This window comes from Elephantulus edwardii, unplaced genomic scaffold (assembly GCF_000299155.1).
Source record: "Elephantulus edwardii isolate Elephantulus edwardi_28Jun2011 unplaced genomic scaffold, EleEdw1.0 scaffold00027, whole genome shotgun sequence".
In the NCBI taxonomy this organism is placed as follows: domain Eukaryota; kingdom Metazoa; phylum Chordata; class Mammalia; order Macroscelidea; family Macroscelididae; genus Elephantulus; species Elephantulus edwardii.
This window is the reverse complement of record NW_006399777.1, coordinates 2565846-2587579: the sequence shown is the minus strand read 5'-3', so window position 1 is coordinate 2587579 and position 21734 is coordinate 2565846. Positions and strand designations below refer to the sequence as shown.

The following is a 21734-nucleotide window of genomic DNA, read 5'->3' as shown; positions in this document are numbered from 1 at the left end:
GGATCTCGGGCCTTCTCCCAGCAAATCTGGGATGGGGTCTGGAGTCTGTGCTTCTCACAGGAACCCAGGTGATGCCTTTGATCCTGGACCTCGGGCCACACTCTTGAGGATCCCTGCTTTAACGTTCAGGTCCTGGACAGCTCCCACACATGGGGCGGTTGGAGGGGCTCTCCCCACCACCCCAGTGTTAGAGCTTGCCTCCAGCACCGTGTCCTGAGCAGACTCTTGAAGAGAGAGATGACTGGTTTTCTTGCTTTCCTGACCTGCCTGGCATTTGTCACTGTTATTAATGGAGTGTCCTCTGGGACACTGGACACTTGCTTTGGAATGAATCATCACTATAGATTTTTTTTGTTTCCTGTAAATTCTTACACAGTTTATGGAAATGAGAGCTACATAGTCTGATGTTGCATGAAATTGTTTATGTGTGCCTAGATTTTACTTTCAGATCTATTGTTTTAAGTAATATATTATTTTAAAAATACACCAAAAATCTGTATAATTCTGGATTTACATAGAGAGAATAAAGTGAAAACATTTTTCAAACCCCCCCCAGTCCAATAGCCTTATTGATGAGAATAGTACAGGAAATATAAAATAAAATACTTTTTTTGTACTTTAAAGTACTGTGCTCTGTTTTCACTCCATTTCTGTCTCCAGCATTGGCATTCTGAAGGATTCCCCCCATGAAGAGAAAGTATTTCTTTCTTAATTCTTGTTTTCCATCCTTATAATTTTCTTTTGCTTTTTTAACACAAGAATGATCATATAAAAACTCTGTGAGGTGGCTGGATTTTTAACTTCATAATCTATTTTATTTTTATTGGATGTAGGAGTGGCATCCACTCCCTAAATAACTTGCCTCCGTTAACTCTATGGACTTTGATAAATGTCGATAGTTGTAGAGGGGCTTTAGGCCGCTTTAGGCCTTTTCATAGGGTTGCTATGAGTTGTGCTCGACTCAAAAGACAATCAACAACAACAACAATCTATCTTAAAGGTTCCCGGGTAATACAGCGGACTATTGGGCTGCTTAGCAGAAGGCCAGTGGTTCGAGCCCACCCACTGCTCTGTGTGAGATAGAGATGGATTCATAGTCTTGGGAACACTGTGGGGAGGGTCTCAGCTCACTTGTGAGATTGGCTGTGAGTCAGATCCATGCCTCCGTGGTGGTGCATTGATTGAATCACTAAGCTGCTGGCCCAGAGCTTAGTACTTAAACCTACTGGGGAAAAGATGGACTGTCTGCCCCAGGGGTGAATCAGCCTTGGAACTCTTACATGGTCCTTCTGCTCTGTCCTTGAGGGTCACTATGCATTGGAATTGCCTCGACCATAGTGGTTAATCTGCCTTCGGCATTTTTGTATGCCACCATGCCGCATATTTTACTTTCATCTTAATAGTTCCTAAGATTCCATCACTGGGAAGCCTGGTGTTTAGTCCTCCAGACATGGTGCCACATGGTTGGAGGGTTTGATCATGTGGATAATTCTATAGTCAATATCTTTGTCTGTATCTCTTCAGAAGCATTTGAGAGTCTGGACATAGGAGAAGTCCTGGCACTGGGGAACTGAGCAAGGAGCTTGGGCATTTTAGATCAGAAGGCGGGCACCACTTTTCCCTCAAGATAATGTTTCTCTGGAACCCTTATTCACTGTTGGTGGGAGTGTAAAATGGTGCAACCACTGTGGAAGGCAGTATGGCGCTTTCTCAAAAAGTTAACAAATAGAGATACCATTTGACCCGGCATTTCCACTACTGGGAATATACCCCAAAGAGACCATAACAGACATCCAAACAGATATATGCACACCCATGTTTATTGTGGCTTTGTTCAATAGCAAGGAGTTGGAAACAACCTAAGTGCCCATCAATAAACAAATGGATAGAGAAGCTGTGGTATATTCACACAATGGAATACTATGCTGCATTGAAAAACAAGGAACTCATGAAATATTATTCAAAATGGGTGACCCTGGAGGACATTATGCTGAGTGAAGTATCTCAGTCACAAAAGGACAAATAGTGCATGGTGCCACTGTTGTAAAACAGAACTGACGTTGGGGTTGGGGAGAGACTATGAGAAAGATGGATTCAGTTAATGTATACTGCATTGAAACAGATGAGGGAGAAAACTGTTTAAAAGGGATATGTGATTAGGTATTTTTGTCATGATGGGAGTCTAGAGTGAAGGCTACATGGTGGAGTGGATCTGGGGGAGGGATTGTAAAACAATGAAAGAATTTTTCTTTTACTTTTCCAAGAGGGTAGTGTACTAGGAGGGAGGATTGGGAAGGGAGAAAAGTGCAACAATGAATGAATGGAAGTCCAAAGTCTCTGTAAATTTTTACTGAAATTAATAATAAATTAAAAAAAATGTTTCTGTTACCAAGTGTCTTCCCTCCTCACAACAGTGGTCTCATAAAAGTACAAACAAAACTCCTGTTGTTCTAACAATACAAATATGCACCACCAAGGATTTCGCTTGATAAAGCTTCCCTGGCCTCTTGGGAGAGTCTTAGCTTCCTAAGATTCCTCTTGGAGAGGAGTCTGGAGCACTATGAAGTGTTCCCTTCTTTCAGTAAAGGTGTAACTTGAACACAGTCAAGTACACGTCCACACAATTTAAAAAAAAAGGGTGGAAAAACTGATTTTTAAAAACCATTTGGAAAAATGAACAAGAATAGAGAGAAGAATTTTAAAACTAAACAGGAATATAGGAAGATTCTTGAAATAGCCTAATAAGACACTAAAATAAGATAGGGGATGAAAATAATATAGTTGTGCTGGTACACAAACAGACAAATGGCCCACAATTTTAAACTCAAATATATTCAGGAGTTTAATATATTGTGCAGAGGGTACCTCAAATCAATGAAAAATGGATCAGTTTGGGGGAGGGTGTTGAATTCATATAACATATTTTATACCTGACAAATTCCAAATGGATCAAGGGTTTATATAAAAAAAGATGAAATATGTATTACAAGAAATAACAGGAGAATTGTTTTATAATCTCAGGCCTTTGTACCATGATATAAAACTCCAACTTCATAAACAAATATTTCATCCCTAAAGTCCCATTATATATGCAGAGCCAAAGGACAGCAGCAAATTGAACAGAGATATTTGCAAGAGGCATCACGAGTAAGAGCTGGATTTCCTGATATAAAAAGAAAAGAGGTAGATGATCTGCAAGAGAAACAGCCCGAGCATATGGCCCTTTCACAGCCAAGGACATACAACAGCATTTAAACAATGTTCAATAAGAGAAAATAGGAACTTTATTATACAAGAAATTTATATTACAACCTCACAGAGACAATTCTTTTCTCAGCTGAGTTTAACTGTACAGCAAATGGACAGACGAGTGCTATACAGTTAATGGTCACCCATGGTGGACAGTGTTTGGTGGAGCTCCCCGATTCAAACAAGCTTGGAAGCAGGAGTGGCATCCACTTCCAAAGTAGCTTGCCTCCAGAAACCATATGAACCTGGAGAAAGGATGAAAGTGTTCAGGTCTTATGTTCATAGGGTCGCTATGAGTTGCCTGCAACTTGATGGCACTTAACAACAATAATGCATTTAACTGAAGAGCTCTGGTGGCCTAGGGATAAGAAGTTACACTGCTAACCCAGAAGTATGTGGTTCAAATCCAGCTGCTTTGAGAGAGAAAGGCAATCTCCTCCTGTGTGATTAACTGCTTCTGAGAACTCTTTGGAGAGTCAGCTAGGAGCTGCTTTCGACGGGATGGCACGAAACAACAATGAGATTCATCAGGATAAAACAGTTTGAGAGCAGAGTGTTTTCACTATGTTGTCGTTGTTATTGTTAGGTGCCATTGAGTCAAGTATGACTCTTAGTGACCCCCTGTCCAATCCCTGAGGAAGGTGAATCTGCACCACCTCCATGGAGGAAGTCTGACAATCCTTGAAAAAAATTACAGACACACGTATTTTTGATCCCACAACTCCACACGGGAAATTTCTTTAGTAGATACACTACATGTGCACACATGTGGAGTCACGAAGAAGCCGTATTTCTTCTTAGAACAGTAATCATAAATGCAAAACCTTGAATAATCTGTGGTACATCACACAGTGAGATCGTATCCATCTGTTTGAAGATTAAAATGAGAATGGTTTCTGTGTACTTCTGTGGAAAAGCCTCCAAGAAAGACATGCTGTTAAAAAATGCAGCTGTATAAGGTTGTTCTAGGAAGGGCATTTACCATAGACCGACTGGCTTGTGTCTGAGTTTGGAGATTGTTAATTGTTAATACAGCTACAAAAACTGAATGCTGGTGATTGATGACACGTAGGGAAGGAAGCTGGACAGCAGGTGGGGCTGGGCATGTCTCAGGATAAACCACACCTCTTCACTTTTGAACCTTATCTGTCCTAAAAAAGAAGTCAATTTAACCTCCAAATTATAAAATAATTTGAGAACTGAAAAATACTTACTGCTTAATATGCATAGTTTTAATAGTGAGTGAACTTGAGTATTTTTTCAAATATGAATAAGCTTTATTACATGTGTCTTTTAATTTTATTTTTATTGATTTGCTTACAAAGTTAATATAGATAGTATTTCACACTATTCCTCATTCATGTTTTGTTTCATACAATCATTCCCATACAATATGTTTTATAAAATTAATCACCTTTGGACTATGCCTATTGTTACCTTGTCTTTTCAGATCCCCCCCTGATCTTTCCCATTTCCTCTACCCCATGCTCCACCCACCAAATTGTGCAACTTTGTAACTTCATCCCTACCCATCCCCACCCCTCTGCTCACACCTCTGTACCCCTTTGGACCTCATACACGTTTTACTAGTTACTCTTCTTTGCAATAATGGTATTAGGCAGTGTTTGTCCTTATGAGACTGAGTTCGCTCAACATAATGCTCTCAAGTCTTTCCCAAGTCATACAGTATTTTTTAAAATCGTTGCTCCTGAGTGGTTTTAAAGCCCATTGCCTGATCATGCAGTTTTCTCATTCGTCCTTTTGATCTCGTGCTTTCTTTTGTTAGTTAAGGAAATCATTCCTGTTTCTTTAGTGTCATGGACATTTTTGCCCTGGTTTGCCTTTTGTCTTTGGGTGTACTGGGGCTTTTGGCCATCTGAAATTTTCTATTTGACTGTAGTTTTCTCGATCCTTTTCCTCCCTCTCTTCCTTCCCTCCTTCCTCTCCTCTTTATGTTCTTTGATTCTGTGCTGTTGACTGACTCAGAGTGACCCTGTGAACAGCACATCTGAGCCCTGCCCTGTCCTGTGCCGTCCCCACCGTCTCTGACCTGCCTAAGCCCACTGTGACAGTCACCGTGTCAGTCCACCTTGTTGAGGGTCTTCCTCTCTACTGACCCTCGACGTGATTGATGCCTTTTACAAGACTGGCCCCTTCCTGTGATAGGCCCCTCCCCACCAGGCCTGTAGTTTCTGTGGAAATGGCTTTTCCCGTGTGGTCTCTGGGAAACTCTCCACCTTTGAACCAGTGATCCACGCCTTTGATGTGTAGGACTGTGACCGGTCCAGTTATGGTTTGAAGTCACTAGTTGACGGGAACAAGCTCAAGTTTTTGCTTGGGGTGAAAGGAGGGTGCAGCTGGTGGTCGTGGAGCTCAGAATTGGCCAGGGTGTGGTGGGGCCATGCATGGCCTCGGCCGACCATCTTCCCGGGAGAGTTCTCCAATCCTCAGCCGGAGGCTGGCCTCTCTGGGGTAGTGTGGGGGCTGTGGCCACTGGTGACCCTTTACCTCCTTCCCATAGTTGAGCTGACCTTGTCCTAGGACTTGAGGCTGGCCTTTCGGGGGTGAGGTGGGGACTGTGACCTCTGCTGATCTTCTACCAAGTGGTGCTGCCCAGGTCCTCGGCCATGAGGCTGGCCTCCCTGGGGCAGGGTGGACATCTCTGAGGCCTCTGTTGACCCTCTCCTCTCCCCAGTGGTGCTGCCCAGGTCCTCAGCCATGAGGCTGGCCTCCATTGGGTGGGGTGGACATCTTTGGGGCCTCTGTTGACCCTCTCACCCCTCTCTCCTCTCCCCAGTGGTGCTGCCCAGGTCCTCGGCCATGAGGCTGGCCTCCCTGGGGTGGAGTGGATGTCTATGCAGCCTCTGCTGACCCTCTCCACTCCCCAATGGTGCTGCCCTGGTCCTCGGCCATGAGGCTGGCCTCCATGGGGTGGGGTGGACATCTCTGAGGCCTCTGTTGACCCTCTCCTCTCCCCAGTGGTGCTGCCCAGGTCCTCCATGAGGCTGGCCTCCATGGGGTGGGGTGGACATCTCTGAGGCCTCTGTTGACCTCTCCCCTCCCCAGTGGAGCTGCCTTGGTCCTTGACCGTGAGGCTGACCTCCATGGGGCAGGGTGGACATCTCTGTGGCCTCTGCTAACTTTCTCCTCTCTCTCCAGCGGAGCTGCCCTGGTCTTCTGCTGTGAAGCTGGCCTCCATGGGGCGGGGTGGACATCTCTGCGGCCTCTGCTGACATTCCCTCTCCTCTCTTTCCAGCGGAGCTGCCCCGGTCCTCGGCCGTGAGGCTGGCCTCCCTGCGGGACCTGCCCACCCAGCTCCAGGAGCTCTACCAGCAGGGCTTCTCGCTGGCCACCCTGCACCCCTTCGTGCAGCCCACCCAGGAATGGGGGAGGACACCCCTGGAGCACATCTTCAGGGCCATCCTGGTCAGGAAGACCGAGAGGTAAGACATCCCTGTGCTGGGTGGTCAGCACCAGGCGGTGGCTAGTGTCAAGTGACTCGCTGGGATTCACACGGCCTTCCCAGCACTACTGCCCTTTTCCCGATAATAAATGGAGTTGGACAGCCCGAGAGGAATTGCTTGATGTCTTGGGAGGAAAACCAAATGCCCACCTGACTGGAGATAGAGATAGAGAGAGAGAGAGAGATGACAGACAGAGACATGCTTGAGAACTGACCCAAAGCTGTCACTCCAGTGTGTTTTCAGAGGCTGTAAATTGCACTGGGGGGAGATTACCTGTCTTTCTCCCACAGAGCAGCTGGTGGATTTGAACTGCCTGCCTCTGGGTTGACAGTGCAGCTCCTCACCCGCTAGTCCATCAGGGCTCCCCACACATGTAGTGCAGCCCATTTTATGACCTTTCTCACCTTTAATTTTTTAAAAACCCAGACAGAAAAATGTCTTCTCTGAAAAGGTTCTTTTGTATGATGAGGCTCAAGTGCAAACCCGTTGTCAGAACAACTCCCAGCCGACCCTCCAGGGAGTGTGCTTCCAGGCACGCGGTGGGGGGAGATTGTCCATCTTTCTCCCAGGAAGCAGCCGGTGGGTTTGAACTTCCAGAGAGGCCCTGCCTCTGGGTGGGCAGCACAGCTCCCTCCGGACTGTCCACCAGGGTGCCCTGTGACGTAGCCAGGCCGAGCAGACCGCTGTTAATCTGGAGAGCACCCTGATTCCCCCCGACTGCTGTCTGGTATCTTCAGGCTCCCTGGTGGCACAGAGGTAAATAAAGACCAACGCTCCACACCCACCGGCTGCCCCTCAGAGAAAGATGTGACACTCTGCCGGCAAGATTCACTTCAGCTCAAGGCCGTTGGCACATCCCAGGGCATAGCTGACCCTCCAGTGGGCTCCTGAGGCCGTGAATTGCACTGGGGAGACTGTCTGTCCTTCTCCCTGGGAACCGCTGACAGATTAGAGCTGCCAGTGGTGGGAGCCTTTGAGTTAGCCACGTGGTCACCATGTTCCTTCAAGGCTTCAGGAGGAATGCCTTGGAGTCCAGCTGTGTGTGTGTGTGTGTGTGTGTGTGTGTGTGTGTGTGTGTAAGCCATCGAGTCAGAACTGACTCCTAGCTGACCCCCCAGTGGCTTTTTAGAGCCAGTAAATCGACGTGGGAACAGATTCCCCTCCTCCTTCAGAACAACTGCTGGCTTTGAACCTTCGAACCACTGAGCTAACGCCTTTGAGACTGTAGAGCAACTTCTTCACAGGAGACCCTGATGTGAGGTGACGTCCCCTCTTCAGAGGGTTTTCCAGAATAGGGCGACGGCCACCTCCTGGGCTCCAGTCCCATCTTGTCTGGAGTCGGCCAGCTGCCCAATGACTTTAGTGACCACTCCAGCTTCTTAATAAGAATTTCAGGGAATGAAATTCCTCGGGCAGCTTTCAGGCTGGGGAATTGTAATTGATTTTTTGTTTTGTTTTTGAAAGGAAGTAAATGCTTGGTACCATTTAGAATAAAGTAGAAACAAATAAGAGAACCACCCTCCCTTCCATCCGCAGTGGGAAGAGTGGCGAGTGGGATGGGAAACGAGGTCATTATCAAGTGCAGTTGTAGAGTCCAGTATATTCTCTTCTGACCAGTGTGGTCACCATAGGCTTTTCCTTCTTGAAGAAGAGACCTGACAGTATTAAAACAAAACAGCAAAGGGCCCTGCGTGACATTTTCCTGCTCGGCGGGGAGTTCAGGTTCTAAAAACAAACCCAAGGAAGGCTTATCTGATCTATTTTTAATAAAGGCAGTTAAAATGATCTTTCTCACAACGTCTGCCAGTGTTCTGACAGCTATGGGTGCCATTAAGCGAACTATTTAGCTCTCAAAGAGGAAGTCCGTTTCTGGTGTTTTCCAAGTAGACTGCATTGAGAGAGATGTCACCTTAGATAAACTGTCCAGATTCCTTATCAGTCCAGAGGAAGTTCATTAGCCAGCGCCCCTGTGGAAGGAAGGCTTGACTCTCGGCTGCCAAACGTAATGTGTTTGAGAGCTAAATACAAAGTTTATACAGCAGATAACCGTCCGTGGGCGTCTGCAGCAAGGCCAGGAGAAGGAACCAGAGCTGACAAGCCTGCGCTCCCTCATTCATTGATTCCTCCGTGCATTTGTTCACTTGCCAACACTCCTGGAGCTTGTACCTCGTGGAAGGTCCTGGGCCAGCAGGTCTGCTGCTGCCGAAGGAGGCAGGTGGGCGTGGTGATCGTGCGTGGACCCCGATGTCCACGAGCCTGCAGTCTAACTGAGGAAACAAGACCGGGGGAATTTAGAACAAGGAAAAGGAAATGTTTCTTGGGTGGAAGCAGAGATTGTAATGTGAGCCACCTTTCTTTTGAGTAAACATAGTAGTAACGTGCAAGGGGAGAGCAGAGTTCTAGTTTCATCGTGATGTACTCCTGATGGAATCTGGTAGGCTGCATTATGTCCCTCTTGAACTAGGCCTCAGCGGGGCCCTGCCTCTCAGGGGTCTGGCACGGGGTGATGCGGTCAGCAGTGACATAATGATTTCCTCAGCCCAGTGGTGCCATCAGCTGTGAGGACATTAGGGTGGGATGCCTCCCCCTTGTTCAGGTCATGGCCTTGACTCAGTTGGTTTAATTAGATTTTCCCCAGAGCCAGCGCCCTGGATAAGACTGCTAGGCTCTGAAGAAGGAATCTCTGGTGGCCCAGGGGTATGGAGCTGAGCTGCCAACCCAAAGGGGAGAGGTTCAAATCCACTGTTTGCTCTGGTGGAAGAAAGTTGGGCAGTCTCCTCCCTTGTGATTTACAGCCTCTGAAAACTCTGTGGAGGGTCAGTTATGGGTTGGTTCTGAGGTGTGGCGTTGGAGAAGAGTGATGTATGTTCTGTGGATGGCCGAAAGGGCAGACAGGGCTGTTTGGGGAGAAGTCCAGCTAGAGCGCTTGTTCGAGGCCAGGATGGTGAAGCTCTGTCTCACAGACGGGGGTGCGTGTGGTCCGTCAGGCCCAGGCCTGGAAAAAGACATCCTGCTGGGAGAGTGGAGGGTCAGCGAAAAAGAGGAAGGCCCTCCCCGAGGTGGGCTGACACGGTGACCGTCCCCACGGGCTGGACACACCAGAGGTGGCGCGGACGGCACAGGGCAGGTTCAGACCTGCGCTCACAAGGCTGCTGTGAGTTGTGGTCCAGTTGATGCCACCTCAGAAGTCTCTTAACTGTGAGAGTGTAAATGTGTGTGTGCTAACGCCGTCTGCTCGTGGTGTTTGTATTACAGAAAGCCCTACCAAATACGTGTGTTGTTGTTGTGTACCGCCAAAGGCACTGACCCATAGCTGACCCTCCAGCGGGTTTTCAGAGGCTGTAATTAGCATGAAAGGAGACTGCCCGTCTGTCTCCCACTATATACACATATATTTATGTATATGTATGTGTTTGTGTGTATATGTATACATATATGTATCTATATGTATATATATGCATATATATCTATATCTATATATATCTCTATCTCTATATCTATATCATCGATATAGATATTGATATCTATATCATCTATATCTCTCTATATCTCTATCATCTATATCTATTTTTATCTATCTCTATCTCTATCTCTATCTCTATCTCTATCTCTATCTCTATCTCTATCTCTATCTCTATCTATATAGTTGTTATGTGCCATCGAATCGCCTGTGACTCATAACAACCCTATGGACAACAGCCCTAAACCCTGCTCTATACTGTGCCAATCTCACTGTTCCGACACACCTACCTCCATTACCCCAGTCACTGAGTCACTCCATCTCACCGAGGGTCTTCCTCTCCTGCACTGTCGCTCCACCCTCCCAAGCATGACGTCCCTCTCCAAGGGCTGGTCCGTCCTTGCAACATGGCCAGAGTATATCAGACGGAACTTCAGAATCCTTGCCTCCAAGGAGCCGCCTGGTTTAACCCTCTCCAGGACAAACCTCTTCATTTTCCACGGTATATTCAATAGAGTGTGTGTGTAAGATAACTAAGCCATGGAGTGTGAGCTCTTTGACAGTCTCACCGAGTGATTTATAAATAAGTCCTTTAGAAAGCTCACTGCAGGAACGTTCCTCCGAGACGCACCCCTCCCCCCAGCCATTTTGAAAATTTTCCCCTTAAATCTACCAAGGATGATTGGTCTTGTCTTTTGAAAACTTTCGTAACTGACATTTCACTTTGAGACATCAGGCTGAACCACAAATCTGACTTAAAGTTGGTTTTGGTTCTCTGTGGATTGAGATGAGTCCGTGCCAGTTACCTGGACAGCTCCTCAGGAATGAGGCCGTTTGGCAGCACCGGGTGGGACGGGTTTGTGCTTCAGCCCTGCACTCTTGCTCTGGAAGGTGGGCGGTTTGCTGCCGTCACTTTGGATTCTACGTGGAGCTTGGTTGTCTTTCAATTCTTTTCCTCCAGGTGGTTTTCCTTGGAGGGAACTGCCAAAGATCTCAGAAAACTGATGGGATGAGAGAAGCTGGCTGTTAAAGTGTCAGTTCTGAGGTTTCCTGAATGCAGACTTAATTCTAGGTCATTTGATAGTTGGAGGAGCATAAATGCAGGCTTGGCCTGTTCTACTGGGCATCTGCTGAGATGTTACCGTCCACGCACAGAGCTACGTCAAGTGGTCAATTTTATGTTCTTTGTCATTAAGGGTTAGAGTCCTGAACTCTTAGAGTACTCACTGCCTGACATAGGCAGGGAATCGGGACACCTGTGAGCTGTCTACATGTGTCCTGTACCTTTGGCCACTGTGTAAGACCTAATCCTGTCTAACTGAGGAGGACCTGAAGCATTGGCTGCAAAAGGTCAAGGACTGTAGTCTTCAATATGGAGATTGAAGCTCAACATCAAGAAGACAAAGATTCTCACCACTGGGCCAATTGGTAACATCATGATAGATGGTGAAGAGATTGAGGTTGTAAACAATTACAGCTTGCTTGGCTCCACAATCAACACTTTTAACACCAGCAGTCAGGAAATCAAAAGTCAAATTGCATTGGGAAAATCTGCTGTCACGGACCTCTCCAGAGTGCTGAAGAGTAATGATGTAAGTGTGGGTACAATGGAACACCTAATCCAGGCCATGGTCTTCTTAATTACTTGTTATGCTTCAGAGAGCTGGGCAATGACTAAGGATGACAGAAGAATAGGTGCCTTGGAGTTGTGGTGCTGGAGAAGGGTCTTGAACATACCATGGACTGCCAAGAAAACAATAGGTCTGTCTTGGAGAGAGTGAAAACAAGTCTGTCCTTGGAGGCTAGGATTTTGAAGCTTCATCTCTCTTACTTTGGGCATGTGGCCAGGAGAGATCGGTCCTTGGAGAAAGACATCATCCTCAGAAGGGTGGATGGACAGTGCAGGAGAGAGAGACCCTGGATGAGATGGACTGTGGCAGTGGGGGTTTGGGCTTCAGAATTAATGAGACTGACTCAGGACAGGGAAGGTTCAGAGCTGCTGTACAGGTTTGTTCAGGTCGCTATACATCGCAGGCACATGACAACAATAATATTCTGACAGGTCTGGAAGCAGGAGTGGCAGCCACTTCCTAAATAACATGCCTCTGGAAACTCTATGAACTTTGATAAGTGTTGATAGTTGTAGAGGGGCTTCAGGCCTTTTGTTCATAGGGTTATTATGAGTTGTGCTCGACTTGAAGGCAATCAACAATAACAAACTTGTCTAAGCTTTGTAAGGTTAAACCTGGGGTGAAGGGCTCTGACACAGCCTTCGGGGTCAGGGGGATGTTGTTGTTAGGTGCTATTGGGTCATGTATGACCCATAGTGACCCTCTGAACTACGGTCTGAACTCTGTCCTGTACCAGCCTCACAGCCTCTGACATGCTTGGGCCCATTGTTGCGGTCACTGTGTCAGTCCACTTGGTTAAGCATCTTCCTCTCCTTTGCTGACCGTCCACCTTCCCAAGCACGATGTCCCTCTGCAAGGAATAAGCTCTCCTGGTAACATGCCCCAGGTATGTGAGATGAAGCTTTATCATCTCTGCCTCCAAGGAGCACGTTGGCTGCACCTTCTGTGAGACATGTCTGTTCTCTGGACAGTCCTGGGATATTCCGTGCTCTTCTCCGATACCCCAATTCCAGGGCATTGGTCTCTCTTCGGTTGTTTTTACGATAGGACTGTTGTAAGCTGTAGACGTCCCTCCCTTTTGGCTAACTTTCTTCTCGGTGCAGCAGGGGCTCAGAGAACATTCATATCTCAAGAAAGCATAACTCCTGGGTGAAGAGGCCGTAACTGAGGCGTGGCTCCAGCCTCATGCAGCTCTGGACAGGGCCTGTACAAAGAGTGCTTCCCCCAGCGAGGGGAGGCCGAGCTGGAACTTGGAGGGCAGGGGGCTGGGACACGGGTTGGGTGGGGCTCCCCATAAGCAGACCCTGAGGGCAGGAGCCACAGCAGGTGGCTGTTAGGGAAAGGTCCCCCTGGGGTACTGTTAATGGGATGGGGGAGTGGGGCAGGGACACACAGGAGAAGCCAGGGCAGCCACTGGGGGCCTGGAATGGACCCACAGAGCTGGCAGGAGCACAGGGGAGGAGCACGGATTGACCTTGGACTAGTCAGGCTCCCCACAGCTGCCACGTGTCTGAGGCATCTGCTGGCCGGACACCCGTCAGGAGGTGGTCATCAGACAGTTGGGAGTTTAAGGGACCATTGCGTCAGGGCTGGGATAAGGTTCTGCAGTGCTGTGAGTGGGACCCCGGGGTCAGCCCCAGTGGCCGTGTCCACTTCTGTGCGTGTTGGCTTAGCCGTGGCCCTGAGATTGTGGCCTTGGATACCACCCATCCATGCCACGTTCTCAGAAGAGCCGCACTGCGTTGTTAAGAACTATGCAAATTGAGTTGCTGGTTTTTCTCCAAATTGACCATATGCTTAGAGTCTAGAAGTGCTTCCTCCCAGGTCCTATCTCAAGCCGCACTCCCACCCACTCCCAGCATGGTCGACTGTGGAACGTGGCAGCTCTTCTGTGAAGTGATATAGAAGAGACCGTTCTCTGTGGCTTCCTGCTGTTTCATTTCCAGTAAAGAAACACCAGAAAGGGCTCTGCCGTGGCCACTTGTTCCCTTTTTGCAACCTAGAATCTGAAATTCTGAAAATGTCTAATCTTTAATCTGAGATGCGGCTTGCAAACAGATGGCCCCGGGGCCCAGGCTGGGCGAGTGGGTGCACGGAAGTGGATAAGCCCAGCTCCTGCCCGTTGCTGCCAGGTGCCCTCAGAGGGGGCAATCTTCCCAAGAAAAGCCAGAAGTCCTGCATTTTATGTCAGGATTTTGCCCTTTTTAAATGCTGACTCTGTTTTCTAAGATAATAGACATCATTGTGTAACCTTAGAGTGACGTCCACTTCCTTAAACAACCTGCCTCCGGAAACTATGAAGTTTGATAAATGTCGATAGTTGTAGAGGGGCTTCAGGCCTTTTGTTCACAGGGTCACTGTGAGTCGTACTCGACTTGAAGGCCATCAACAACAACAATAGTCCACCTTAGGGAGCTCTGGTGAAGAGTGAGGAGTTGGCCTGCCAACCCAGAGGCTGGCAGTTCTCGTCCACCAGCTGCTTCTTGGGAGAGAGATGGACACGCTCCTTGTGTGAGGTTCACGGCCTCTGAGTAGCTCTGGGGGGCCAGCTAGGAGGTGGTTCCACCTCAGCAGACACCAGAACAACCCCCTTTGAAGAGCGCTGAGCGTTCCATGAGCTGCCGGGAGACCAGACAAGCCCATCTTGCACAGAGTACAACCAACGTGCTCCTTAGAGACAAGAATGATAAACCGCATCTCACACACGCTGGGCCTGAGGTCTGGAGGGGCCAGCTTTTGGGACAAAGACATCCTGCTGGGAAGGGTGGAGACTCAGAGCAGGGGAGGAAGACCCTCAGGGAGATGGACTGACGTGGTGACCATGGGCTCAGGCCTCTCGGAGCCGGTGAGGACAGGGCTCAGAGCCGTTGTCCAGATGGTCGCTGGGAGTCGTAGTTGATGACACTTCACTAACAGTCCGCCTTTCTGGCTGTTCTGTGACATGTGCGATGTGACCTCAGGGACCCTCACCGTGGAGCCTCAGAGCTGCTCTTCCCCCCACCCCACCCCCCACCCCCGGCTAGTTTATTTATAAAATTCCAATACAAATTTGAACAAATTCTTTCCATTTCCCTCACCCTCCAACCCATCAAGTTGTACAACCCGGTGATTAATCCCTTCCTCCCCCTGCACGTCCACATCCCTCTGCTTCCAGCCTCTCTCGCCCTTCCTGGTTCCTTGTACTCATTCCACTGTAATGGTTTTATACGATATTTATCCTTGTGGGACTGAGTTAGTTCACTCAGCATAATGCTCTCCAGTCCCTCTCAAGTTAGGTAATCATTTACAGAGTCATTGTTCCTGGTGCTGCGTAGTATTCCATTGTGTGAATGTACCATAATTTCTCCGTCCTTTCTATAGTGGTTGGACATTTGGGCTGTTTCCATGTTCCTGTGATAATGAGTAATGCTGCTGTGAACACTGGTGTACAAATCTCTGTGCCTTAGTTCTCCTGTTCTCAGGGTGTATTCCAAGTAGTGGAATAGCTGGGTCATAGGGAATTTCTATTTCAGCTTTTTGAGGAAGCGCCAAGCTGCCTTCCAGAGTGGTTGCACCATTTTACAATCCCACCAATAATGTACAAGAGTTCCTTTCTCACCACATCCTCTCCAGCATCTATTCCTGGCTGCCCTGTTCAGCTTTGCCTCTGTTACTAGAGTGAGATGGTGTCTCATTGTAGCAGGGCTGACCTTGCATTTCAGCCATGCTGTCCTCCGGCTCCTGAGAGTCTCTTGTTCTTGTGTTTCTGGGACTGCCCATCCTCACCCCTCCTCCCCGTCCCTCCCCTGCTCTTCCCTCCCGGTGCCTGTGGGAGCTGTTGAGGATTCTCCCGAGCTGAGTGGGGCAGGGCCCCCACTGCAGGGCCATGGCTTCCTTACAGATGGTCATCCTCGCTCTGTGTCTACTGACCAGGACCCCCGTCGTCAGCTGCACACCACGGACCTCGAGAAATCCCGTGAACTTACTGAGAACGTGTAGGCGCGTTTCTCCATTGCCAAAATAGTAGTAATTTGTCCCAAGCATGAACGTATCGTTCACTTTTTCTTTTTTAAGCAGCCAAAGGATGACCTTCTAAGAAAACCTCCTTCTTAGACCTTAAGTGGTCGACAAATGCGTCACAGCGCCTTTTGCACGGCACGCATTTGCTTTGGCATTTGAAAAGGGCAAGGCGGGGAAGCTACAAAATGATGCTGGAACGAGGAAGAAAATTCTTTTCAAAATTATAGTCTGAAGTGTCCTCTCTAAGTGGCCGTGTGTGTCTCATTACGTTTAATTTTCACCAATTACTTTGGCTGTAGGGAGAATTACAGGGCCTCTGGAAAGAAGTTTTATAATTACGCGGACACGCAGGGGGTCGTGGTACCTGGACCGTGTGTGAGATTGGGGGGTGTGATTGTTTGAATCGCACGTGGAGAAGAAGAATCACGCAGGGCCCAGCCGTGACTGATGCACGCTAGTGTGAATCAGAAGCTGCAGTCACTCCCCTCCAGGGAGTGGAGAGGGGACGAGGGGCAGAGGGAGGTGTGTGCTTAGTGTGGGGTCCTCGTTTCTCTCCATCCTCAGCTCACAGCTGCACTGGCTTCTGGTGAGGCCTGCCCCTTCCTTCCCGGTCCTCCCGAGCTTCCTCGAGGTGTTTGGAGAAGTTGATGAGCTCTGTGGGCTGCCGCGTCCCCCCAGCAGAGCTGTCCTGCACCAGGAGGACGCCCTTAATTTATTCCGCTGTTTCCCACCTCATTCCAGAGCGACACTCTTTCGTGGTGTGTGGATGTGTCAGGATTCACCGTTAATTATTGTGTTTGCACTTCCCAAACTCACGTGCTGGTGGAAAGCCCCTTTCTCCTGGGGACAGAGGGTTTGTTCTTCCATCCACACCCCTGCATGGGCCACCTGGCTCACTACCCCGTCCTTTCCCTCCAGCACATGATTCTCTGCCCCCCCCCCATCTCCAGGGGGGAGAGCCCTGTGCATTGTCCTCCCTTTGCTTTCATGCCTGTCCTTCACTGCCTGTGTCTTTCCGTCCATTGTTTGTTTTTTTTTTCTGTTGTTTTGGTTTTTTGGCCTCCTCTGAGGGAGGGAATTAGGATACGAGTGATTTCCCTCTTACTCCCCACATATCTGGGGGAGGCAGGAGCACCCAGCAGGTGCCCGGCACGCAGACACGTGCGCTCAGCCTCTTTGAAATTTCCTGTGGATCTTACAGCTTCCTCACATGCAGTGCCTACGGACAGCTGCAGGTACCGTAAGGTCAGTAAATAAAGGAACACGCACGCACGCACACACTCACGCATGGCCGTTCCATGAAAACCGGACTCTCTGGAAAGAGACTCGCAATTGACGTGGACATGGCAGTCTTTACGTAGTGTGTGAGGAGGCCATGCGTACAGAGTAGGTCACTGAGCTGCACGTAACTTTAAATAGCATGAGATATCTATCTTTTATTTTATATTGGTTTGTTTACAAAGTTCATAGACATGGTGTTTCACACTATTCTTCATTCATACTGTTTCCTACAGTCATTCCTGTACAGTATGGTTTATAAAATCAGTCACCGAAAGACAAGACAATCCCTCGAGCTCACGGCTGCCGAGTTGGAACCACGGCAGAGCTGACCCTCCACTGGGTTTTAGAAGCTGGAAATCGAGCTGCAGGAGATTGTGCGTTTCTCGCTCGTGGAGCTTAGGGCGGGTCAGAGCTGCTGGAGACACTCAGCCTTGGTGGGTTTTCTCTGACCCTCCAGTGGGTTTTCAGAGGCAGTTAATCACTAGAGGAGATTGTCCATTCGTCTCCTAAAGAGTAGCTAGTGGATTCGAACCACATGCCTTCGGGTTACCAGTGAACTCCTTACCACTTATCCTAATGGGCTCCAGAGCTCTGACTTTCTTCCCTAAATCTTACAGAAAACTGCCCGTCTCTTCTCTCATTTCTCAGTCAACGGTAACGTAGATTGCTCAGAGTGAAGGTGTGTTTTTTGAGCTAAAGAAAATGTAACGGGCATTACTCTTGATGGGCCCTGCATAAGACTAAGTCTAAGAGAATTCTACGTTTTTTTCTGTGAATGCAGAAACAGGTGAGGAGTAGCTCACAAGCCCATACAAAGACATTATCAGTGGTTCAAAGATACTCGAGATGTTGATATAATGATTATCTCCATAATCTATCTCACCATTTTCTGTAATTTTTAAAAAAAAAATAGTTGAAAGATGGGCCATTTTACAGAGATAAAAGCCATAAATGTGATTCAGTGAAGTGTATCGTTTCATCTGTGGCCCATTCATCGGCCCCAGGCCGGAGCTTGAAACGGCTCCACGAAGCTGGAAAGCCACGTTAGGAAGTTGTATTCATGCAACACCTGTTTCCAAGGGCCCTCTCTCGGTTCCAGGATGCGTAAGTGTTATAATTAACCCTCACTGCGTCCTCACGATGCTTGGTTTTGTTGTTAGTATTTGCTGAAAATATTATGTATGGAGTGGAGGTTTCAGATGTACACCATTTTGCAGTTGAAAGAGACCCTTTTCTTCATTTATTCCCCCTTTCCCTAGGAGGAAAACGGGGCTGCTCCTAGGTTTTGCATCCCGGGAAAACGGTGCTGAAGAAGTTATTGCTAGCTGTGTGGCGTAGTGGACGTGAGTGGAAGGGTGTGACGGGTGTTGGGCTTTAGTGGTGTCTTGAGACTCCTGGCTCAGAAATGTGCCGTTTTGTAGCTCGCAGGCCCTGGAGCTGGTGAACAGCCCTCATGGTTTCCAGAATCCTCTGGGCAAGGCAGCTCATCCAGACCACAGGACTAGGTTGTGCGACCAGAGGTCTCTGCCTGATCCTCAGGCTGGTCTGAGAACTCAACTCTCACCGAAGCACCACTTGGAACTCCCAGAATGACCTCTAGCTGCAGACTGGCCTGGTCATGGTGGTTCTGCACTACACAGTTATATAGAAAGTGATGATTCCACGGCTTTATGGCATTGTTTTCCCTCTACTTTCTTTTTTTGTTTTGTTTTTTAAGAGAGAATTGTTTATTTAAACCATATAAAATGCCTGTGCAGGAAACTTCTCTATTTAGGAGTTGGTGGTCCACAAGCAGCATTGCACTGATAAAAATATACGACTTTTCAACACAGTTCAAAATACCTTCACATTCTAAAAATCAGAATTCTCTACACAAGTTTCAAGCTGACAGAATCCAAGTTGAGCTTTCATTTGTATTAAAAACATGTTTATTTACAATGTGGAGAGAGAATGGGGGGCCTATTAAGGTCATTTTCTAATACTATACTGTTAAACACTGCAAAATATGTACGTAAGTAAAACATAATATAGGCAAAGATTCTAAAAATCCTTTTTCTTGGTTTAACGTAATTGAGATCGGGATTGGGGAGAGGAAATAACTTGTTAGCACTGAGCTCCACCACCATCACCATATGTGGTTCAGCTTAAGGACTGAGCTGTGCCTGATCCAAGCCACGTCTTTCCACTGCTCCCTGTGGACGCCTGAAGGAGAACCGATGCCTGTGAGTTGTGCTGGAGGAGCAGTAAGTCTCCCATGGACGACAAGCGAGGCCGTCTCAGAGGCAGTGCAGTCAGCTACACCGAAGAGGGGAGGTGGGGACGCTTCACCTCTCACCTGCAGGGCATGCTGTCAGAACGGGCCAGGCCTTTGAGGACACTGTGCTGGTAAAGGTGGAGGCTCAGAGGAGGAGAGGAAGACCCTCGGCACGATGGACTGACAGTGACTGGATCAGTGGGCGCCAGCAAATTAGAGATGGTGAGGGTGGCACAGAGCAGGGCTCAGGTCAGCTGTTCACAGACAGGGTCACCGTGAGTCACAGTCGAAGCTGCGACCCTAATAACACCAGCTGCTTTCCTCACGAGGTTTCTGGGGACCCTGTGTCACACAGAGTGAAATGAGGACAGTCCTTTCCCAGGGTGTGTTGGGGGTGGCAGTTTAAAGCATGTCTCAGTGTCCCCTTGGAAGGTCCACTCTCAAATTCCAGAGGTCTTCAACCTCCTAACCGTTCACCCGGAGGGACCTCTGGTGGCCTAGTGACAAGAAACTGCACTGCAATCCCAGAGGCACGCTGTTCAAATCCACCAGATGCTCCGCTGGAGAAGGGGGGACAATCTCCTCCTGTACCAGTTGGATCCGATTTGACGGTACACAACAACAACAACAAATCCAAAACTGCTCAGCCATCCAACCTGGATTCTTCTTGGCACAGACCTGCTCTGTCCTGGACAAGCACCGTTACGTGCTTGCAGGAACTCCTGAGCCTTGACGTTCACGGTGCCAGCGGGAGAGCTGCCGTTCATTCCTGACTGGCCTGAGTTCCCACCCGGAGAATAAGTGAGTCAGAGCAGATACTCGCCCAGGGGCTCCTCATTGCTAAGCTGAGGGGCCAGGAGCCCCAGCAGCATCTGCCTGGCCCTCTTGAGTTTTGTTTTCACTGGATTTTGAAGGTCAGGGTTAGGGCCGTGGTTTTCAGATGATGCTGTTATATTTTGGGCGTCCTGATTATTGCTATGGGTTCTTTACTGTAGTTACAGGGCATTATAGCAGGTTCCCCACTGCATGCCAGTAGGGCCCTCTGGCGGCCTGTCCCGACAAGGACAAGGAATTGCACTGACAGAGTCCATGTATCTCTGGAGATTCGAATCTCCCAGCTGCTCCGAGGGGGAGAGCTGGGCGGTCTCCTCTGGGGTGATTTACAGTCTCAGAAACCTACTGAAGGGTGTGCTCAGAGCCACTTCCAACTCGGCAGTGGTTTAAGATGTCAGTGGCCTTCACCAAGGTGACGTTCAAAATGTTTCTAGCCATTGTCCAGTGTCCCCCGAGGTACAGCATCACCCCAGGGAAGAACCACTGGCTCTAGGTTCGGATGAGATTTAGGGGCTTTATGTTGCATTGATGTTGAGCTTCAGCCCGTATTGAAGGCTGCAGTCCTTGACCTTCTGCAGCAAGCGCCTCAGGTCCTCCTCAGTTTCAGTAAGCAGGGTTATGTCATCTGCATAACACAGATTGTTGCTGGATTTTCCACCAATCCTGATGCCACATCTCTGCTTGTACAGCCCTTATTAAAACAAGCTTGGAAACAGGAGTGGCATCCACTTTCAAAATAGCTTGCCTCCGGAAACCCTGTGAATTTGGAGAAACAATGAAAGTTATCCAACTGTTCAGGTCTTTAGTTCATAGGGTCACTATGAGTCGTCTATGACTCCATGGCACTTAACAATAACAACAACACATTGCATTGAATAACGGTCTCGGGAAAGATATTTCCACACCTGGCCCTCCAGAACCTGTGACTTGTTACCATATCTGGAAAACAAGGGCGTCTGCAGAGATGATGAAGGACAATGAGATGGGACCCTCCTTGATCCACAGTGTAGCAGGAGTCCTGAGAGGCAGGAAAGGAGATGCTGTGAGGAGACAGTGCTGGGAGCTGGGATGCCACAGCCAGGCAATGCCTGAGACGCTGGGAGAGGCAAGGAGACGGTCTCTTCTCAAGCCTTCAGAGACAGCATGGCGCTGCCCACACCAGGATTACAAGATTGGGGCTTTCTCACTGTAAGGGGATCCATTTTTGTTGTTTTAAGCCACCCTTTTATAATAACCTGTGTGGTGACCTCTTAGTTATTGTCTCATTAGATCCATTTCATAGCACCATGTCCAGTCCCACAGAAGAGGACACTGGCCGTCCTGTGCTCATCCCACAGTCGGGCTCCTTTTGAGTCACCCCATGAGCCCATTGTCAGGGCCACCATGCCAGCCTGGCTGGTGAGGGCGTTCCCCTGCACCACAGGCCCTCCACCCTGCCATGCGTGGTGTCCTCCAGGGACTGGCCCCTTATAACACCGTCGTGTGGGAGATTATAACACCCTCCTGTGGGAGATTATAACACCGTCGTGTGGGAGATTATAACACCCTCCTGTGGGAGATTA

The 21734-nt window shown here is 48.5% G+C and overlaps 1 protein-coding gene across 1 annotated transcript in view; it reads left to right on the top strand.

Moving 5' to 3' along the window:
• The window catches only part of RFTN1 (raftlin, lipid raft linker 1), a 211872-nt gene that overhangs the window by 75475 nt on the left and 114663 nt on the right, over positions 1-21734 (top strand). Inside the window, exon 2 of the mRNA XM_006883404.1 lies at positions 6506-6692. Coding sequence (XP_006883466.1) covers positions 6506-6692 — 187 coding nt within the window. The remainder of the gene's footprint in view (positions 1-6505; positions 6693-21734) is intronic.